The following is a 16,632-nucleotide window of genomic DNA, read 5'->3' as shown; positions in this document are numbered from 1 at the left end:
CAGCCAGTCCAGTTTCTGGGCTGTACTCATAGCTGCAGATTTAGCCCCCTTGGTGCATCTTATCTGACACAGTTTCAAGTTCAAAGCCACTTGTTTCCACAGCATTGTCCAGGGCAGGCATGCCTGGCTCATACATCCCAACACATCCATGACCTGCCTTCCTGGTACCTGTGGAAGCCCTGGTTACCTCCGCAAGTGGAGACTCCAAGGTGCTAGGGCCCAGGCATAGGGGACTGTGACTGCTTGTGACTCATCTCTCCAGTGGCCCGAGTCCAGTCAATTAATCAGGTGTTATTCTTTTCAACACTCACAAACAAGTATCTTTCCCAAGCAAGTGAACTTCTTTAAGATGGGCAGTAATTGCACGTGGTTTTATGAGGGTATTTATCCAAATGTAGACTGTGATTACTTTTCGCAGTTAAGTGCATTCTAATTTCCCTGATAGCCATGACAGCAGGACAGTGCATCATGGCTGAACAGCTGGCTCATCCCTGGCTCAGGATTCTGACAGTTCTTGGGTCATCATGTAATTTGGATTTTTTTTTCTCTGTCTTAATTTTCCCACCAGTCCGTGAAACCCATTAATAATGATATCACTACTTCTTTAATTTCCAAAGAGTACCTGCGTTATTTGCCAGGAAATTGATAGAAAGAATCCCAACTCACCATGTTCTATGATACCGTGACATGATTTACACCTTTCTGTCCCATTGTTTACAAAGGGAGTGATGAGGGCTCACAAAAAATAACACATCCTGTTCCCTTCAATAGACCTGTAAACAAGATCCAAAGAAGAGAATGCACTAGTCACCCTCCTTGTTTGAGTGAGCATGCTAATGTTGATGAACCTATCAGCCTTGATCCAAGATCAGAAACTCTGGAGATTTTGTTGAGATTGACAGTTTCCCTCAATCTAACCTTTTAAGTGGAGTCGATGATACAGGTCTTTTAAGGACTGTTAGAACTCGGCACTAATATTTTCTGAGTCAGAAACCTGGTAAATTATTTTTCTTTGACTCTGTGGCTTCTCTGCTGATTATTGCTGCTTTAAGGCATCTCTTGTTGCAGTGCGGACAGAAACATCAATACGGGCTTTGTGCTGCACTGCTATTTTGCTGAGTGACATTGCTTTCCTTGATGGGCTTGTATAGAAATGAATATTAGTCAAGTTCTATTGCAAATACTCCAGGGAACTCACCCTAATACGCACACTGGCATAGGCCAGTTGAATGTTTCTGTGAGTATCTGGTCTGAGAGGGAGTCCAAACCCCTTACCATCCAGGCTGTAACTGTAACACCTATTCCTCACAGTTTGTTTGGGAGTGGGTACTCTGTAAGCTACTTGATTCCAGCTGTCCTCTTCCGGAATTTGTGGGGCCTAGTAGCTACATACTGGCCTTGGTAAGATTGGACCACAGCTCAATTTAATATATTGATGTCAATTTCAGGCCTTGGTGTCAACACTGGCCCCATGCAAAACCCCTGTGGAGATAAGCTATAGTTGGGTGTGGGGTACCACAATCAGACACCTAGTGTAGCAGACTATGCTTGCCAGAGGGTCACGGCAGCACCCAGACCCTTCCATAACTCCCCCAACAGAGGTAGGGTTGTTTTCCATCACCCTCAAACTAGGTGAGAATCCTGACTTGCAGTTTGGGTTATAAAAGAAGATACAGCTAGGCCTGTGCCTCTTTCTCTTACATGCGGTTCACTCTGAACGTACAACCCACCATGTTGTGAGGTAAATAGGGCCACACTCTGGCCTGGGCACAGGAGCAGCTGGAGGGAAGTCTGTGATGGTCAGTCTTGTTGACTTGACCACATTCAGAACCACCTAGAAGACACATTTCTGGGGAGATGACGTTCCAGAATTTACCAGGAGGAAAGAAAGACGCAACCTAAATGTAGGTATCCCCATTCGATGGGCTAGGGGTCCTAAGCTGAATGAAAGGAAGAAAGCAAGGCACATACCAGCATCACTCGCCTTTGTTTCCTGACTGTGGGTGCCAGCCCGTGAGGCCCCTGCAGACACCTTCTCCACCATGAGGGACTGAACCCTCAAACTGTGAACCATGATAAAGCAATAAAGCCTTCTGCTTTATTGGTCAGCTATATTGGGAAAATAATATACTGTCTAAAATGGTAGGGGTAATGAAGACCTAAAACAGGTGAAGGAACTCTGATCCAGAAAGGCCTGGAAGAGTCAGATCTAAGAACGACTCACACTCTGGTTGGCCAGAAACCCCAGAAATGGATTTGACTTCTATGAGTTCCAGTTTTTCTCCTCAGAAAAACACAGGATAACAATAGCCATAATGTGGAAACTGAGGCACACATATCCTTCCAAAGTGTTGTGCACAAGCTCCGAAACTGGGGCCTGGGGAAGACCCGAGAACCTGGTGACAAAAGTAAGTGGAGATTTCCCAAATAGAAGGATGAGATTTAACTCAAAAGAAGGGAAACTACATGGCCCAGAGGAGTGTTGAGAGACGCAGAAAGGAATTGTGGGTACTTTAGGTCTGGACAAGATGAGACTGCGAAGGCTTGGCTGTCAAGGGAGGAAGAGAGTTGGAGCTGCTCATCATGAAAGGCTAAAAACTACAGGAAAGCATGGGAGCAGGCCTGGGATTTGTGAGGACCAGTGACAGAGGATGATCTGGGAGTGAGGACAGCTTGCAAGAGGGAGTCAGAGCCTCAAATAGGCCTTGTCCTTTACGTGGCTCAGTAGGTGACAGCCCCCGACATTCTCTCTGGCTTGGACGTGGGCTTGGATGTGGCAGGTCATCTCCTGGTCAGGTTCTGTGCTGACCCGCAGCATTGCATGTTACACTTGCCATCTAACTCATGCTGCTCCAACCCCAAGCTCCCGTACCCTGAGAGGTAGAGACCACGATCCCATTTGACACAAGAGAAAACCTGACTCAGCTGGCAGAGCCACTATTACTGGGAGCAGAAACTCCCTCTAGGGGGACTCAACTGTGGAAAGAGCTAGGAGCTTCCTGCAGGAGGCAGGAATCACTGAGGGGACACCAGGTCAGCACTCCCATGTACCATAAGATGCTATGCTTGGAAAAGCTGGGTGAGGGAGGAGACCGGTGAGGGGACTCAGGGGAGGGTGCTAGTGGGGGAGGGGCTGATGTGGAGGGTCTTTCCATTTTTTCCAGTTCATTCACTTTCCAAAAGAAGTCAGGAGACAGGCAGTGACCTTTCCTCGCATCTTTGAAGAACCCACAAGCATGTCTTGATGCAGCAGTGTGTGGGCCAGGAGATACAGGCGTGTCTTCCCAAGTGAAGGGCTTGGAAACTCTCAGCCCAGCCTCCCTCCCTTGTGGTGGGTTCAGACAGACACCACCAGAGGAAGCTTGGGACCTCCAGGCTCTGGCAGAAGGTGTCTCCACGTTTGGGTCTCGCTGTGCTCTGTGGAGGAAGGGTTTGGGGGCATAGACTAAGCCAAACGCAGATGTCATAAAACAAAATTTATCTTTAATTGGTAAGTGTCAACAGCAGTACAAAAGATGGAGTGATGACAGCTAGTTTAGGGTAAGGACAGTCTTGAGGTAAATGAGCATAAATAGGCAGTTCCTATAGACTCCCCCGGGGGCCTGGGCCCATCATGGCATATACATTATCACCCAAGGACGGCATGGCGAACACATCAGGAAAGCACCTTGTGCAAAGAAGGGGAAAGTAGCTAAGGTGCCAACATATTCCAGGATAGACAAAGACGGCACGCCTTTCCATCTCATCTTTCCCCTTAATGGTGAGGCAGAGCAGGGGAGAAGCCCTGCAGAAGTTCCACTGGAGGGTGTTCCATGCTGAGTTTGTCTCATGCCAATACTGTCCGAAAAGATCCAAGAGGTCTGTGTATGTGACAAGCTAAGGGCAGTGATCCACGCCTTCTGATCTGAAGTTTCCATTCCGTTCAGTCCTTAGCAAACTTCTCTTTTTCACTATCCAGAGGAGAGCGCGCGAAAGCTGTGATGGTAACCCTTCAGGTCATTTAAAAACTTTACACTGGACTGTACAAGATTTTTTTTGATAAACTATTTACATTTTCAGACTTTCAAACATATTCAAAGCAGCAATAGACACTAGTTTTTTAATGCTTGTTTGTTTTTCTAATTGCCCAAAATAGTTACCAGCCAAGGGCTAAGTAGGTACCTGTGGTATTCATAGAACTTCAACAAAGAAAATCTGCACTTAAAATTTGCTGGAGGGTGTGCTGAATGTCCCTGGAGTTTAAAGGGCCACACCCACAGTGTTGCTATGGGAACCAATGCACAGTACCTTGACAACAGAGTTGTAGTTGTCCGGACAGCCCGACACAAGCTTTACACTTCAAAACAGCAGCCAGCATGTCAGTCCAGCATGTCAGTGAGTTGTGCTGATTAAATTAACATAGAATACAATCTCACAATATACATCACAAACAAATACAATGTAGGCAAAGAAAAGAGTTACAGTAAAGATAAGTTACGTAGTAACAGCTTAGAGGCTTGGATAGGGTGATTCAAAATTGTACACAGCAAATACAAGAATGAGCCAAAACAAGTGCTCAGCTGTTTTGTATCCTAATGTGCTATGGGCTGGAGGAGGATACAAGAGGACTGCACTGAGAGAGAGAGAAAGAGAGAGAGAGAGAGAGAGAGAGAGAGAGAGAGAGAGAGAGAACAGATGCACTTATGACGGAGACAGACAACGGGGGATGCACACGAGCAGACCTGTAATCTGTAGCAATGACAAATGCTTGCACATCCCCAGACTCCAAGAGTGCCCACACTGAAGCCCTGCTCTATGCCTGCTATTCCGTGGAAATAAGACACCAGCAAGGAATATCACCTACTGCCGTCTCCCGCTCCTTGGTTGACAGAAGGGAATCTGCAGGAAGCCTTACTCTTTCATCCCGTGCCAAGTCACTCCATCTCTGCCCTCAAGCATCCCCGGTGCCAGCTTATAAGTGCTTGGAAATGATGAGATGGGGACAAAAAAGATCCTTGCTTGCATGTCATGATTTTCGGTCTATTTTTGATGTGCAGAGCCATGAGCAAGCGTGTGTGGCGTCAGAAACAATGTGATTGGCAGGAGAAATAGCTGCTTCCGAAGAAGCCGTGTCAGGGGTAGAGGACCTAAATAAATGCAGTGCAAGTGAGACAGTGAGGTCACCACTGTCATTATCCGTTCAGAGGGAGCTGACATGCCAGCCCCATCCTTGGAGGAATCGTGGACCCCAGGCAAGGCTACAGCTGGCGGTGCTGTCTCTGTGTTGGTAACGAGGAAGACCCCGCCGTCATCTCAGTCTCTTCCTCTGGACACAGCTCTGCTGTTGTTGGCACTTGGTACGGGGCTTCTATGGCTCAAAACTATGAAGGAATCCTTGGCTCCTTTCCCTAAGGAGCTGGGAAAGTCAACTTATCGAAAAGGAGTGGCTAGAGCAACAGCCTCCAGGGTGGATCATGTGACCAGGCCATGTTTCTTCTGAGGGAGGTGCCTATCCCCAGAAAAGCAGGCTTTACTCTAGCCTGCTTTCAGCTCTAAAGCGATCACACCCTTCTTTAGCACTGCTGGCTCCCATGGGGCTGATGTCCAGAGGAGGCCAGCATTTGACAAGCGGGCTCTGTGAGCCCACACCTGAATTTAGAAGATGGCCTAGGAGTCTGTGTCAAGACCTTGGCGAAGGGATTCAGGCCCAGGACAGGATAGAAGGCATCAAATACCAAATGAGGCAAACCCAAAAGGCTGAGAGAGTGTTTGCAAAAACAACATGGCCTGGAACTTGCCAATGATGAAGGGAAATTGCCAACTAGGCTTCTTGTGTCCATGGATGGACCTTCTCTCTCTCTGTCCCCTCTCTATCCCATAGAGCCCGTACACTAAAAAGAGGATTGTCTGACAATACCACTATTCCCAGGCGACGAAGGAAAGCCTGATCCTGATCCTGGGAGTTCTTTCCTGGAGACAAACTTGGGTTTTTATTTAAAGCTAGTGTAAAAGAGGGGATGCTGCAGGAAGGTGACTTTAGAACCCCTTGACTGGTACCGTGAGGTTTATACTAATACCGCAGACAGATCTTTACCTCTAAAATGCAACTCGGCTTCCCATAAGGAAAGAGGGGGAGGTCTGAGTGGGGGACCAGGGGGCTCGGGACCACATGAGAACCAGGCAGGGTCCTGCTGTCTTGGCCGAGGATGGGCACTGCCTCACTGGAGCTGACAGCTCTCTGTCCACACTAAATCTGCCTGGCCAGCTTTTAGTGTGGAGCAACACATACGGATAAAGAATAGAAAGAAGATACATAACTTATATGTCACTAGGAACTCATGAACCAAAAATAAATTCTATTTCTATGTTATATTTACACAATTAGAAAACTCTAAAAATGAGATGGTGAAGTCATAAAAACTCTGTTTAAGCCCCACTGATGTAAGCGATCTCTGTGATTGTCATTCTCATTCCCATGGATATTTAGAGCCAAATGTGGCTAATAAATAGAATAAACTGTGTACGTGTACGCACAAAATTTAGATTAGAATACAGCATCACTGTCTGAGCCAATGAGAGGCGTTCCCACCCAGTCATTCCCAGACAACCTTTGTGTTTGAGAATATGGCTAGAAGTTACTGGACCCAGTGCCGAGGCAGAGTTGGAGCTGACACGAAGTTCCTACACACATGTATTTTGCATAAATAAATGAAATAACAAGACATAAAAATGACTCAGATCCGGCAACTGTGAGGCAAGCCCACACGAGTCGAGACAGATGACTTTTGTTCATGTAGTTTCCATACCAGTTTCACATTAGTCAGTGATAAAAATACCATTTATATCCAGTGCTTGTAACACTTACGAAACAGCATCTGTGAGTGTGTGTGGTTTTGTTTGTTTGTTTTTTCTCTCTCTTTTTTTTTTTTTTAAAGCAAATCAAGTTTCAATCCTAAAGAACAGTCCTTTGTTCTCCACCAGCCCAGAATATTATTTTGGCATGGTCATAAAAACAAACAAAATTAACTATTATGCTAAATGTTTACCTTTGTGCAAAATTAATTACATACAATACAATGCTAGCCATATAACACTCTACCTATACAGCACAATTTAAAAAACAAAAACAAAAAACAAAACAAACTTACCAGTGAGAGCAGAAGCCAAAGAGAAAGGAAGAAGCATGAGGAGGAATTGAGGAGAGACAGAGAGTCCAAGAAATCAGTAAGACATAATAAATACTCATTTTGTTTTTGAAAAGTGACCTCCTCCTCATATGAAATCAATGTACAATAACAAAGTTCCATTCCCCAATCAATATTAAGAACAAAACATTCCTATCAGTACCTTAAACAGCCTATGGAGAGCACTCACAGCGAATGACAGGGCTGCTCATCTCTTGGCTAGACCTATTTATTGCTAGTAGGTATGGCCTGGAGCACTCTTTAAATAAATATGAAGTTTTATTACTTTCTTCCAAGTGACAAAATGGCTCAAAAAAATCTGATGGAGCTGTTCTTTGTCCTGACGCTCAGATTCTGGGCTGTCCTGTCCACTGACTCACTCCCAAGAAAGGGCTCTGGGTAAGGCTCCTGTAAGCAACCAGGCCTAGGTTCAGGAAGGTCAAAGTTACAACACAGTAGAACCACCTGCAGTGAGGAGATGGGACAGGAAGCCTGTGCCTCCCAGCCCAGCAGCATGTCTCTGGAGCAGATCACCTCATCTACGAGCAGCCTCTCAGACATGAGGTCTGCCAGCAGAGCAGGTGGACCACCCCAGTAGCCGTCTGTCTGTCCTACTGGCTATCAGCTCTCTCATGCTTACCCTTCCCCGTGGTTTCCTTTTGCCCTTGTCTTTGTGTTGAGGCCTCTAACATCCTGGAAATTTTGCACAGCTCTCCTTGGATGTGCCAGTCAGGACCAGCTTCCTCAGTAAAAGTGACAGCAGGCCAGCTCCACTGTAGACCCCTGTGTGGCCTATGGCCCTTGGGCTTCAGAGTGGCTGTGAGAGGCTCCTTGACTGGCAGTGACCGCTGCTGACCTTCACTGCTGCGTGGAACTCAGGTTCTACTGTTCACTGAAAACTGAATGAAGGAGGAACTCCAGGCAAAGACCTGAGCTCACAGTGACTCACAGGGGCATACATGTTTACATGTAAGACACCTTTGACCCAGATAGACACTCATCTTTAAAAACAACAACATATGCATTTACTAGCATCAATTCAGAAATGTTTCCAGGGGCTCTGGGGACATGAGATTGCTATGTACATCTTTTGTATCCAGCAGGAAAAATAGGTGAAAGGGCAAGGAGGGCAAACAAAAAAGAAAAATTATTAAATTAATGCCACCAATAATTTTTAAAATAAATAGTAAGTGGACCCTTGACATTCTGGAATGAATAAATTATTTAAGAGAAAAATGTGTTAAGATTGAATGTCAGGGTGAAAGGCAGGGGAGAATGGATGTAGTGAAAGGCGGTCTCAGGCAGGGAGACCACCGTGTGGTGTCTGGTGTGGAGACGGCTCTGACGCGTGTCGTCCCACGCCACACACTGATGGCACGTCAAGAGGCAAACACAATTGGGTTCATGCACTGTGGCAGCCTTGCTCATTCCTTACAATATCTTGTCTCCAGATTCCTGAGTACTTCACCATTTTCTGGGAAAAAAAAAGTGTGGTTTGCTATTTTATTTTAAGATGCCAAAGATTGTCTAAGACTTTGCAGTGTCTCCGGTAAGACTTTCAAAATAGTTAAGATTCAAAAGTTATGAAAAAAGTTTGGCACATTCAAAGTTGAATTCTACACATGGAAAAAAAATGGAATTCCGAGGCCTTATGAACATGTTCTATATGCAGCCGCACACACCGTGGACTTGTCCGGTCTCACAATACGAAATCCTCAGTTGTTCTCTAAAGTAATTCAGAATAAAAACACATTCACAACCTGTAGCCGGCACAGCATACCTGAGTGAGAATGTTTAACCCCATCTAAAACAGTAACTTAAACCCTTTGTCAACATCCCAAAGAAAAATAGTAAGACAGAAATGTAAGACTTGAAAGACGGCGATGGGCGGAGATAAGTTTCCAAGTCCCCGTGTCTCATATTTAATACGTCTTCACCTAAATAAACAACAACAGTAACGGTAACGACAAAAACTCAAGTTTATGAAAACTCAGGAAAACTTAATCTGTCTCACACGTTACGAAGCGATTAAGACCACTCTGCTGATGTATGGTGGAGCCACAAATGCATGCGGGCTCTTTAAGAACTTTGTTGTTGTTGGGGAAAGGGGGTGAAATGTCAGAGTGTTCTAATTCAGCAAACAAAAGCTCCTCAGTTGGCACTGACAGGCTCTGGGGCCTCGTTTTCGCTGCTATAGTCTGATTTGGGATCATCTTCGTAGTCGTCATAGGCTTCCATTTCATCCTCTCCATTAATCATGTCGTTCCCAGCCAGGCTTGCGCCGTCCATCTTCATACCATACGTGCTCTGGATGACAGGGAGGCTGGGCTCTGGGCTGGCAGAGGTGCTAGAGCAGTCAGATGTCATCTGAGGTGATGGTGTGGTCGTTGCCATAGTAATAGCACCAGGATACACAACACCTGTTCCTGTGGTGATGGGAATCTGAGGCTGTTGCCTGTATAGATTCAGAGACAAAATGAAAGAGGGGGAATTCTTTATAGGTTCTCACACGGGATCGGGACTTCCTAACCCACATTCCCCAAACCAGGCCCTCTGTAGCATGTCAGGGGCCAGAAGTGACAACAATCTTCCTTGGAAGAATCCCTGGGCTGTCCTGATGCTGTGGCTGGTGGTTAAATAATACAACGCAGCAATCTGCTGACAGCTTCCCAACATAAAGGCAGAACTTTCAACTTGGCAAATTTCACTAAGCTCAGATCACACTTGGCATTGGGTCAGGCACAAATGCTGAGGTTAAGACCACAACAGTCCATGTGAGACCATTTTAAAAGAGACCAGAGTGTTTCTTTTTTAAAATAGTCAAGAGGCACAGGCATATTGTAATGATACTCTTAAGAGGGTTGGTGTCATCTTCAACTTAGTTTGAGAACTACAGATGAAAGAGAAAAATGGGAAAGGACCTGGCAAGTCGCAAATAGTCAGATTTGGCAGATTTCCTTCCTTCTCTGTTCTAATGTGTACTTGCTGGAGCTGGACTTGCCAGGCCAGGATCCTTCCAGAATAGTCATCTCAGATGCCACTGCTCCTGAGGCAGAGGATGGAGCCGGGGCGGGAGGACGCGGTAATAAAGAGCAGTGAGCTTTGCACCCTAATAATAAGATTAAGATGCGCCAGGCATGCCGTTCCCGCTACATTCCAGAAGAGGCCAAGTCACACTAGATCACTCACAGATCACACACAGGGCTTCATACTGTGTCCCCAGCTCAAACAAGCCAGCAGAACTTGTGAAGGTCGTGCTCTCCTGTGCAGGAATTGCTGCCACTGTGTGCCTCCTTTCACCCTGCCCACAAGAATTAAACTTCCACCAAGCTCAGACACTATCTCTGAGGTGACATTTTCAACTATGTAAAATTTATCAAATGATTCTCAGTGAATTTGGGCAGCAGATTATGGTCAACATACACCTCAGGTATCATTGTTATAGCTCTTGCTAAGCTGTGGTATTCATATGTTTGTAAAAATGAGGTCAAGGTGCTCTGGAAGGCCCTCCTACCTGCTGGAACCAAGGCTTTTAGTCACTTGTCATCTGAGCAAATGGCCTTCTCATCGGCCTTCTACATCAGCAAGACTTTCTATCCACCCCACTCTCAGGAAACAAATGCATATGTATGAAGCAGCTTTGGTGCCAGCTGGTCAGGGACACCCGAGGATGGTGTCATTTCCTCGCAGAGGCCTCCACTCTCTTTTTGTAGGAGAAAGGCCAAGATGCCTGGAGATGTGTGCTTAAACTACCTTTAGGGACCTTCAGCCACCATGGGGTGTCCCCTAATTCTTTAACCCTTTACTAATATAACCTATGTTGTGTGGTTATAACACATACCTAGATAGATAGATAAACAGACAGACAGACAGACAGTTATAACTTCATTCAACGAACATAACCACCCCTTGAATATTTACTGCTCCTGAGAAGACATAAGTTGACAACTCAGCAGCACCTATCTGAGCTGGCACTGACCCTGGACTTGACATTAATCCGGTTCCTATGATTCCTATGTTGAATCTGATCTCCTGAAGAAAGCAAGTGACAGGAGAAACTCCTGTATCTGTAGATGCACCTACAAAATCCTGCTCCCTCTCAAATTCTAAAAACTTATGCTTCTTGATTCTTAAATTTGGGATACATTTGCACAAATTTAATTTCATGCTAATATTCCCAGGGGATACTGTATTACATTTATTTTGGATAATTATAATAGAATTATTTTTGCCTTAAATTGCAAGTGTAGATAGAACACTCGCCTACAATATTGGCCCATTTTACAGATTTCCTAGTGTTACAGCTATTCTAAACTTTTCAGACCAACACAAACTATCAAATGGTATATTTTCTTTAAATACAGAAAACGTGCTTTTCACAAGAACAGGTGGTTGCTTTTTGAAATTAAATTAAAATATCTGTGTTTTGTGTGTGTGTGTGTGTGTGTTATTTTTATGTCTTAAATAAATGTAAGTTGAGCCCAAAGTCTGGTCCTTGGTTCTGTAGAGCCCTCTCCTAACCTAACTTTCTTTGCACTCCTGGGATTCTTCCATGGTTCACTGCTATGCTCCTCCCCTGGCCTCTGCTCCACCTCCAACCTCTCTAAAAGTTGCCTTACTAGAGGACTGGAGATGGGGTCACTCCCTCCCTGCTCTGACAGGCAGGCACCCAGATGAACTTGGACAGAGAAAATGCAGTTCCCTGCTTCTGCTCCGTACCTTTACAATGTGAGTTTTGTACTAGTCTCTGGTGTTGTCCTGACAGCAGCATAGGCACCTTCTCCCAGCCCACACCTCTCTCTCCTAGACAGCCCTTGAATACTTTCAACACTCATCAAATACTTGACTTCTTTCTCTGAGATGATGGTCTGACTTTCCATTGCATGTGGCAATGAGATACAGCTAGAAGAGACGTTCTGCATGCTCCCACCATCACACTGCCTCACTGGTGTTTCTGAGCCCAACCCTCTGCTTGCACTGTGCATGTTTAGTGAATTCCGAATCTGACACAGAGACTTCTTGTTTGTCCACTGAACCTATTTTCCATGGCTTACTACCTCTCCCCTCCTCTAGCTACGGCTCTACTTACTCTGATGTTCTAAAAGAACTCAAGAACGCTGTCTCTCTCTCAGTTCTTCCTTAGTCCCATTTCAATTTCTCCTGACACTGTACTGAAACAACTCAGGAGGAGAACACCAATAATCTCCAAAATACTAAACCCAAAATCAGCTTGATCCAAAATCCAATACTGTGGCATTAAATAGTGTCTGTGTGCTGATAATGCCAAAGTTTGTATCTCTAAGCAAGTACCTTCCTCCTAAACTCTTTCTCTCTCTCGATCTGTCTGTCTATCTGTCTCTCCTCTGTCTCTCCTCTCTCTCTCTCTCTCTCTCTCTCTCTCACACACACACACACACACACACTCACACTTGCGTGTGCTTTTATTTGAATGCTAAAGGCTATCTCAGTCTTACAAGTGCAAAACCAAACTTCTAGTCATTCTCTGGATTTCCAGCCTTCAGTGGCCATTCAGATCTTGGCTAACAAATACTTCCCATCTTTCCAGTTCCTCAAGCCAATTCTTAATAAGAGTCCTTTCAAGCACTGCAGCTAATCCATTAGCAAACCATGTACGCTCTCCATCAGGAAAATGTCTAGAATCTATCTACTTCTTGGCACCTCTACTCCTACACACCTGGTCAAACCACCATCAATTCAAGCATGATTTATCCTAGGAGCTCAGCTTCTTTCTAACAGGCTGCTCCTCCTCAGACAAGTTTCAACACAGTGACTAGAGTGATCCTGTCAAAGCCCAGCATCTTTTTTGCTTTGTTTTTAATTCTTCAAAGCCTTTCCTCTGTGCCCAGAGTCAAATTCAGCTTCACAATGGCCTATAAGGTCTTTCACAGTTTGGCTCTCTGTCATCTCTCTGACATCTACAATTCTTCCCACTGATTCCCTCTGCTCTGCTCCCGTCTTCTTGAATGAGCATAGTTATATCTGGAGACCTGGAGGGCTGTGTCTCCTCTGCCCACTTGCTGCACAGCTTGCTTCCTCACCTGCTCAGTTCTCACTCCCTCAGGAAAATACTGGGGCTACCCTAACCACTGCACCAGCCTCCAAAACACTCTGCCACTGTCCCTTTTCTGTTTTATTGTTCTCTGAAGGTGCTTGTATCTATTTCATACTTATTCATTCATTGATTGATTGAATGTAACTTCATAAGGACAGGATTCTTCATTAATATAGCTCCAGAGTCCAGGAAATGCCTGACACAGAGAACATGCAGTAAATACATAGAGTTAGTGATTCTCTGATGCTGTTCTGTTGAATACATTGAGTTAGTGGATGAGGGGACAGACCAGTGAATGGGATGGAAAAAATGGAAAAATGTAAGTAGTATCTCAGACAAGAAAAGAAATGAGAATAGAAGTCTGAGAAGGAGCCGGATGGTGGTGGCACACACCTTAATCCCAGCACTAGGGAGGCAGAGGCAGGAAGATCTAGATAAGCATTTCATCATTCCATACTGTAAACACCACCCATACTGTGGCTGGTGTACAAACTACTGTCAGCCAACCCAGTGTGGTAGTTTGAATGTAATTGGCTCCCTTAATCTCTTAGGTAGAGGTACTATTTGGAGGGGTGGCTTTGTTGGAATGGGTATGGCCTTGTTGGAGGAAGTGTGACACTGTTGGGGAGGGCTTTGAGGATTTCTATGCTCAGGATACTGCCCAGTATCACAAATGACTTCCTGTTGCCTGCAAGATGTATCTCAGTTTTTTCTCCAGTACCACATTTGCCTGCATGCTGTCATGCTCCCCACCATGATGATAAAGTATCAGCAAACCCCCTCAATTAAATGTTTTCCTTATAAGAGTTGTTGTGGTCATGATGTCACTTCACAGCAATAGTAACTCTAAGACAGAAGTTGGTACTAGGGACTGGAGTATTGTTGTGATAGGTTGGACCATGTGTTTGTTTAGAGTAATAATGAACTTTGATACTTAAAAAGCAGTGGAATGCTTTGAGCACTACTTAATGGGCCATACTAAGAGGAGCATGGGAAACAGAGGTACTAAGAGTTATTTGAACTGTCAGGGGCTCATTCAAGAGGTTTCAGAGAAGAATCTTAGTATGTTGCCCGTGTTCAAAGACTCTGCTAAAGTGAAGAGTTTTGAATTAATTCCATTGGTAGAGGAACTCTCAAAATAGCCTTGTATAGACTCTGTCTTGTGGTTACTAGTGTCCATGCTTATGAAGATTTATAATGAAAAGGAGCAAGCTAAGCAGGGCAAATTACAAAATGTAAATTTTTAGGATCCCATGTGGCTAAATTTCCAATTTGTAAAAAGGAACTAGAGAAAAACTTAGAGCTAGGTGTGGTGGGACACACCTTCAAGCTCAGCACTAGGAAGGCAGAGGCTGGCAGATCTCTAAGTCTGAAGGCAGCCCGGTCCGCAGAGCAAGTTTCAGCACAGCCACGGCAGTGGAAGACAGAAAGCTGGTGAAGACATAATTGAACAAAGGGACCATGTTCCAGTCCCAGGAAGTAGCAGAATTTGGCAGATTCAGCCGTGTGGTTCTGGGATTAGAGTTAAGGGCAGAAGAAAGAAGTTATAGAATAAAGTCTGCTGAGGCCAGGCATGTGTCAGGGGCGTCCCTGAATGGAGGCCAGGCATGTGTCAGGGGCGTTCCTAATGGAGGCCTAGTAAAGAAGCATTTGCATGAAGCTGTAAAGTTGAAGCCTGGACTGTCATGGAGACCCCAAGATGTTAGAGGTGCCAGAGTCATGGGACACCTGCCAAGGAGAGGTACTAACAGGGAGTGGAACCAGCCCAAGAGAAAGAAGAGTGTTGCAGTCAACAAAGCTGAATGGAATTGAAGATCTGAAGAGCATTTCAACATCAGACATGGAGATGCAGAGTTTGGAGTTTGCTCAGCTGGCTTTCGGTCTTGCTTTGGTCCAGTATTTCCTCACTATGCTCCCTTCCCTGAGTTTTGGAATGGTAATGTATATCTTGCGCCATCATTTGTTGGAAGTATGTGATCTGTTTTTTTTATTTTTTATTTTATTTTGCATGAGTCTCAGGAAAGACTTTGGACTTTGAAACAAATTTGAGACTGTTATTGACTATGTGGCTTCTGAAATTTTGCATTACAATATTGTTACAAGTTTATGGAAGCCAGAGAATGGAATATGGTAGCTTGGATGTAATTGGTCCTCATAATTTCATAGTGAGTGGCACTACTAGGAGGTGTGGCTTTGCTGGAGGAAGTGTGTTGTTGTGGGGGCAGGTTTCGAGGTTTCCTATACTCGGGATACTGCCTAGTGTCACAGTTGACTTCCTGTTGCCTACAAAATGTAGGACTCGCAGCTACTCCAGCACCACATCTGCCCGCATGCCGCCTTTTTCCCTGCCATGATGCTAATGGACTGAACTTCTGAAACTGTAAGCTGCCCCCTCAATGAAATGTTTTCCTTAGAATAGTTGCCATGGTCACGGTGTTTCTTCAAAGCAATAGTAACCCTAACTAAGACACGCAGTCATGCATGTATCTGGCTTCTTTAGCCAAGCACTGCTCTGAAAACTCTTGTCTATAGGAACAATGCCTGTGCTTTGGTGATTTAGTACAGAACTGGGCATCTTGCTGGTTTCTAACAGGCTCTTAGCAATTGACTGGTTAATCAATAAACAAACTGAAATAATCAGCAAGCAGCATCAATCAGATTCCTGATTGCCTATCAGGAATCACTTTCCTAGAGAGCACTTTTCCTTCCTTTACAGATCAATTTCAAAGTTGAGATTCAAACACTGCAGATTTCACAGACATGAGTAGTTGGCAGGCCTTGGGCTCTACAAATAATCAATGTGTGCATCAAAATAGAAGCTGAAGATGTCTTGGAAGTATTTGCATGCAGTGACAGGAACAGAGTTGGCCAAGAACAGAGTAGTACCTGGGCTGGGTAGAGATCAGCACTGAGACATGGTTTTTAAATCACAAGAGGAGTTCTGGAACAGTCTAGCTTTGCCAAATATAAAAGGATTAGATGTTTATACTGGCAAAGCCCTATGATTGCTTACCCTTAGACCTTGTCAAGGTCTGTAAGTGAAGGCAACAGGGCTCGGCTCATGAGAATGTGATCTGAGCATGACTCTGTGGCTGATGCTGTAGGAAGGGGTGGGAATATGAGCAGTCTTCTTGCATTATCTGCTGGTAGTTCTAAGCTGGTTCCTTACCAGACAGTGCAGACAACAATGTCTTACAGGTGTCACTTGACTCCCTTAGATTTACGATCAAAATGGTAGATTCCCAGATCACTTATGGCACAATTATCTGGGAAAACAATACTTCTAATATAGTATGAAATAAATATCTGACACATAGATTTTTTCTAAAATAACATGTCTCCATCCTACACAGTGTTTTTGGCATTTTCCATTTGCCAAGCCCTTCACTCTTCCAA

At 44.8% G+C, this 16,632-nt stretch overlaps 1 protein-coding gene across 5 annotated transcripts in view; it reads right to left on the bottom strand.

The window, feature by feature from the left end:
- Positions 1-3,495: 3,495 nt before the first annotated feature.
- Sox6 (SRY-box transcription factor 6) overlaps positions 3,496-16,632 on the bottom strand; it is a 560,562-nt gene continuing 547,425 nt past the window's right edge. For all 5 annotated transcript variants that reach the window (XM_041666382.1, XM_041666383.1, XM_041666385.1 and 2 more), the window contains one exon: positions 3,496-9,618. In XM_041666382.1, the coding sequence (XP_041522316.1) occupies positions 9,315-9,618 (304 nt within the window). In that variant the 3' untranslated portion in view covers positions 3,496-9,314. The remainder of the gene's footprint in view (positions 9,619-16,632) is intronic.

This window comes from Microtus oregoni, unplaced genomic scaffold (assembly GCF_018167655.1).
Source record: "Microtus oregoni isolate MIOR12 unplaced genomic scaffold, Mior012 000016F_ref0000370, whole genome shotgun sequence".
Lineage (NCBI taxonomy): Eukaryota > Metazoa > Chordata > Mammalia > Rodentia > Cricetidae > Microtus > Microtus oregoni.
This window is presented reverse-complemented; position numbering and strand designations above follow the sequence as displayed.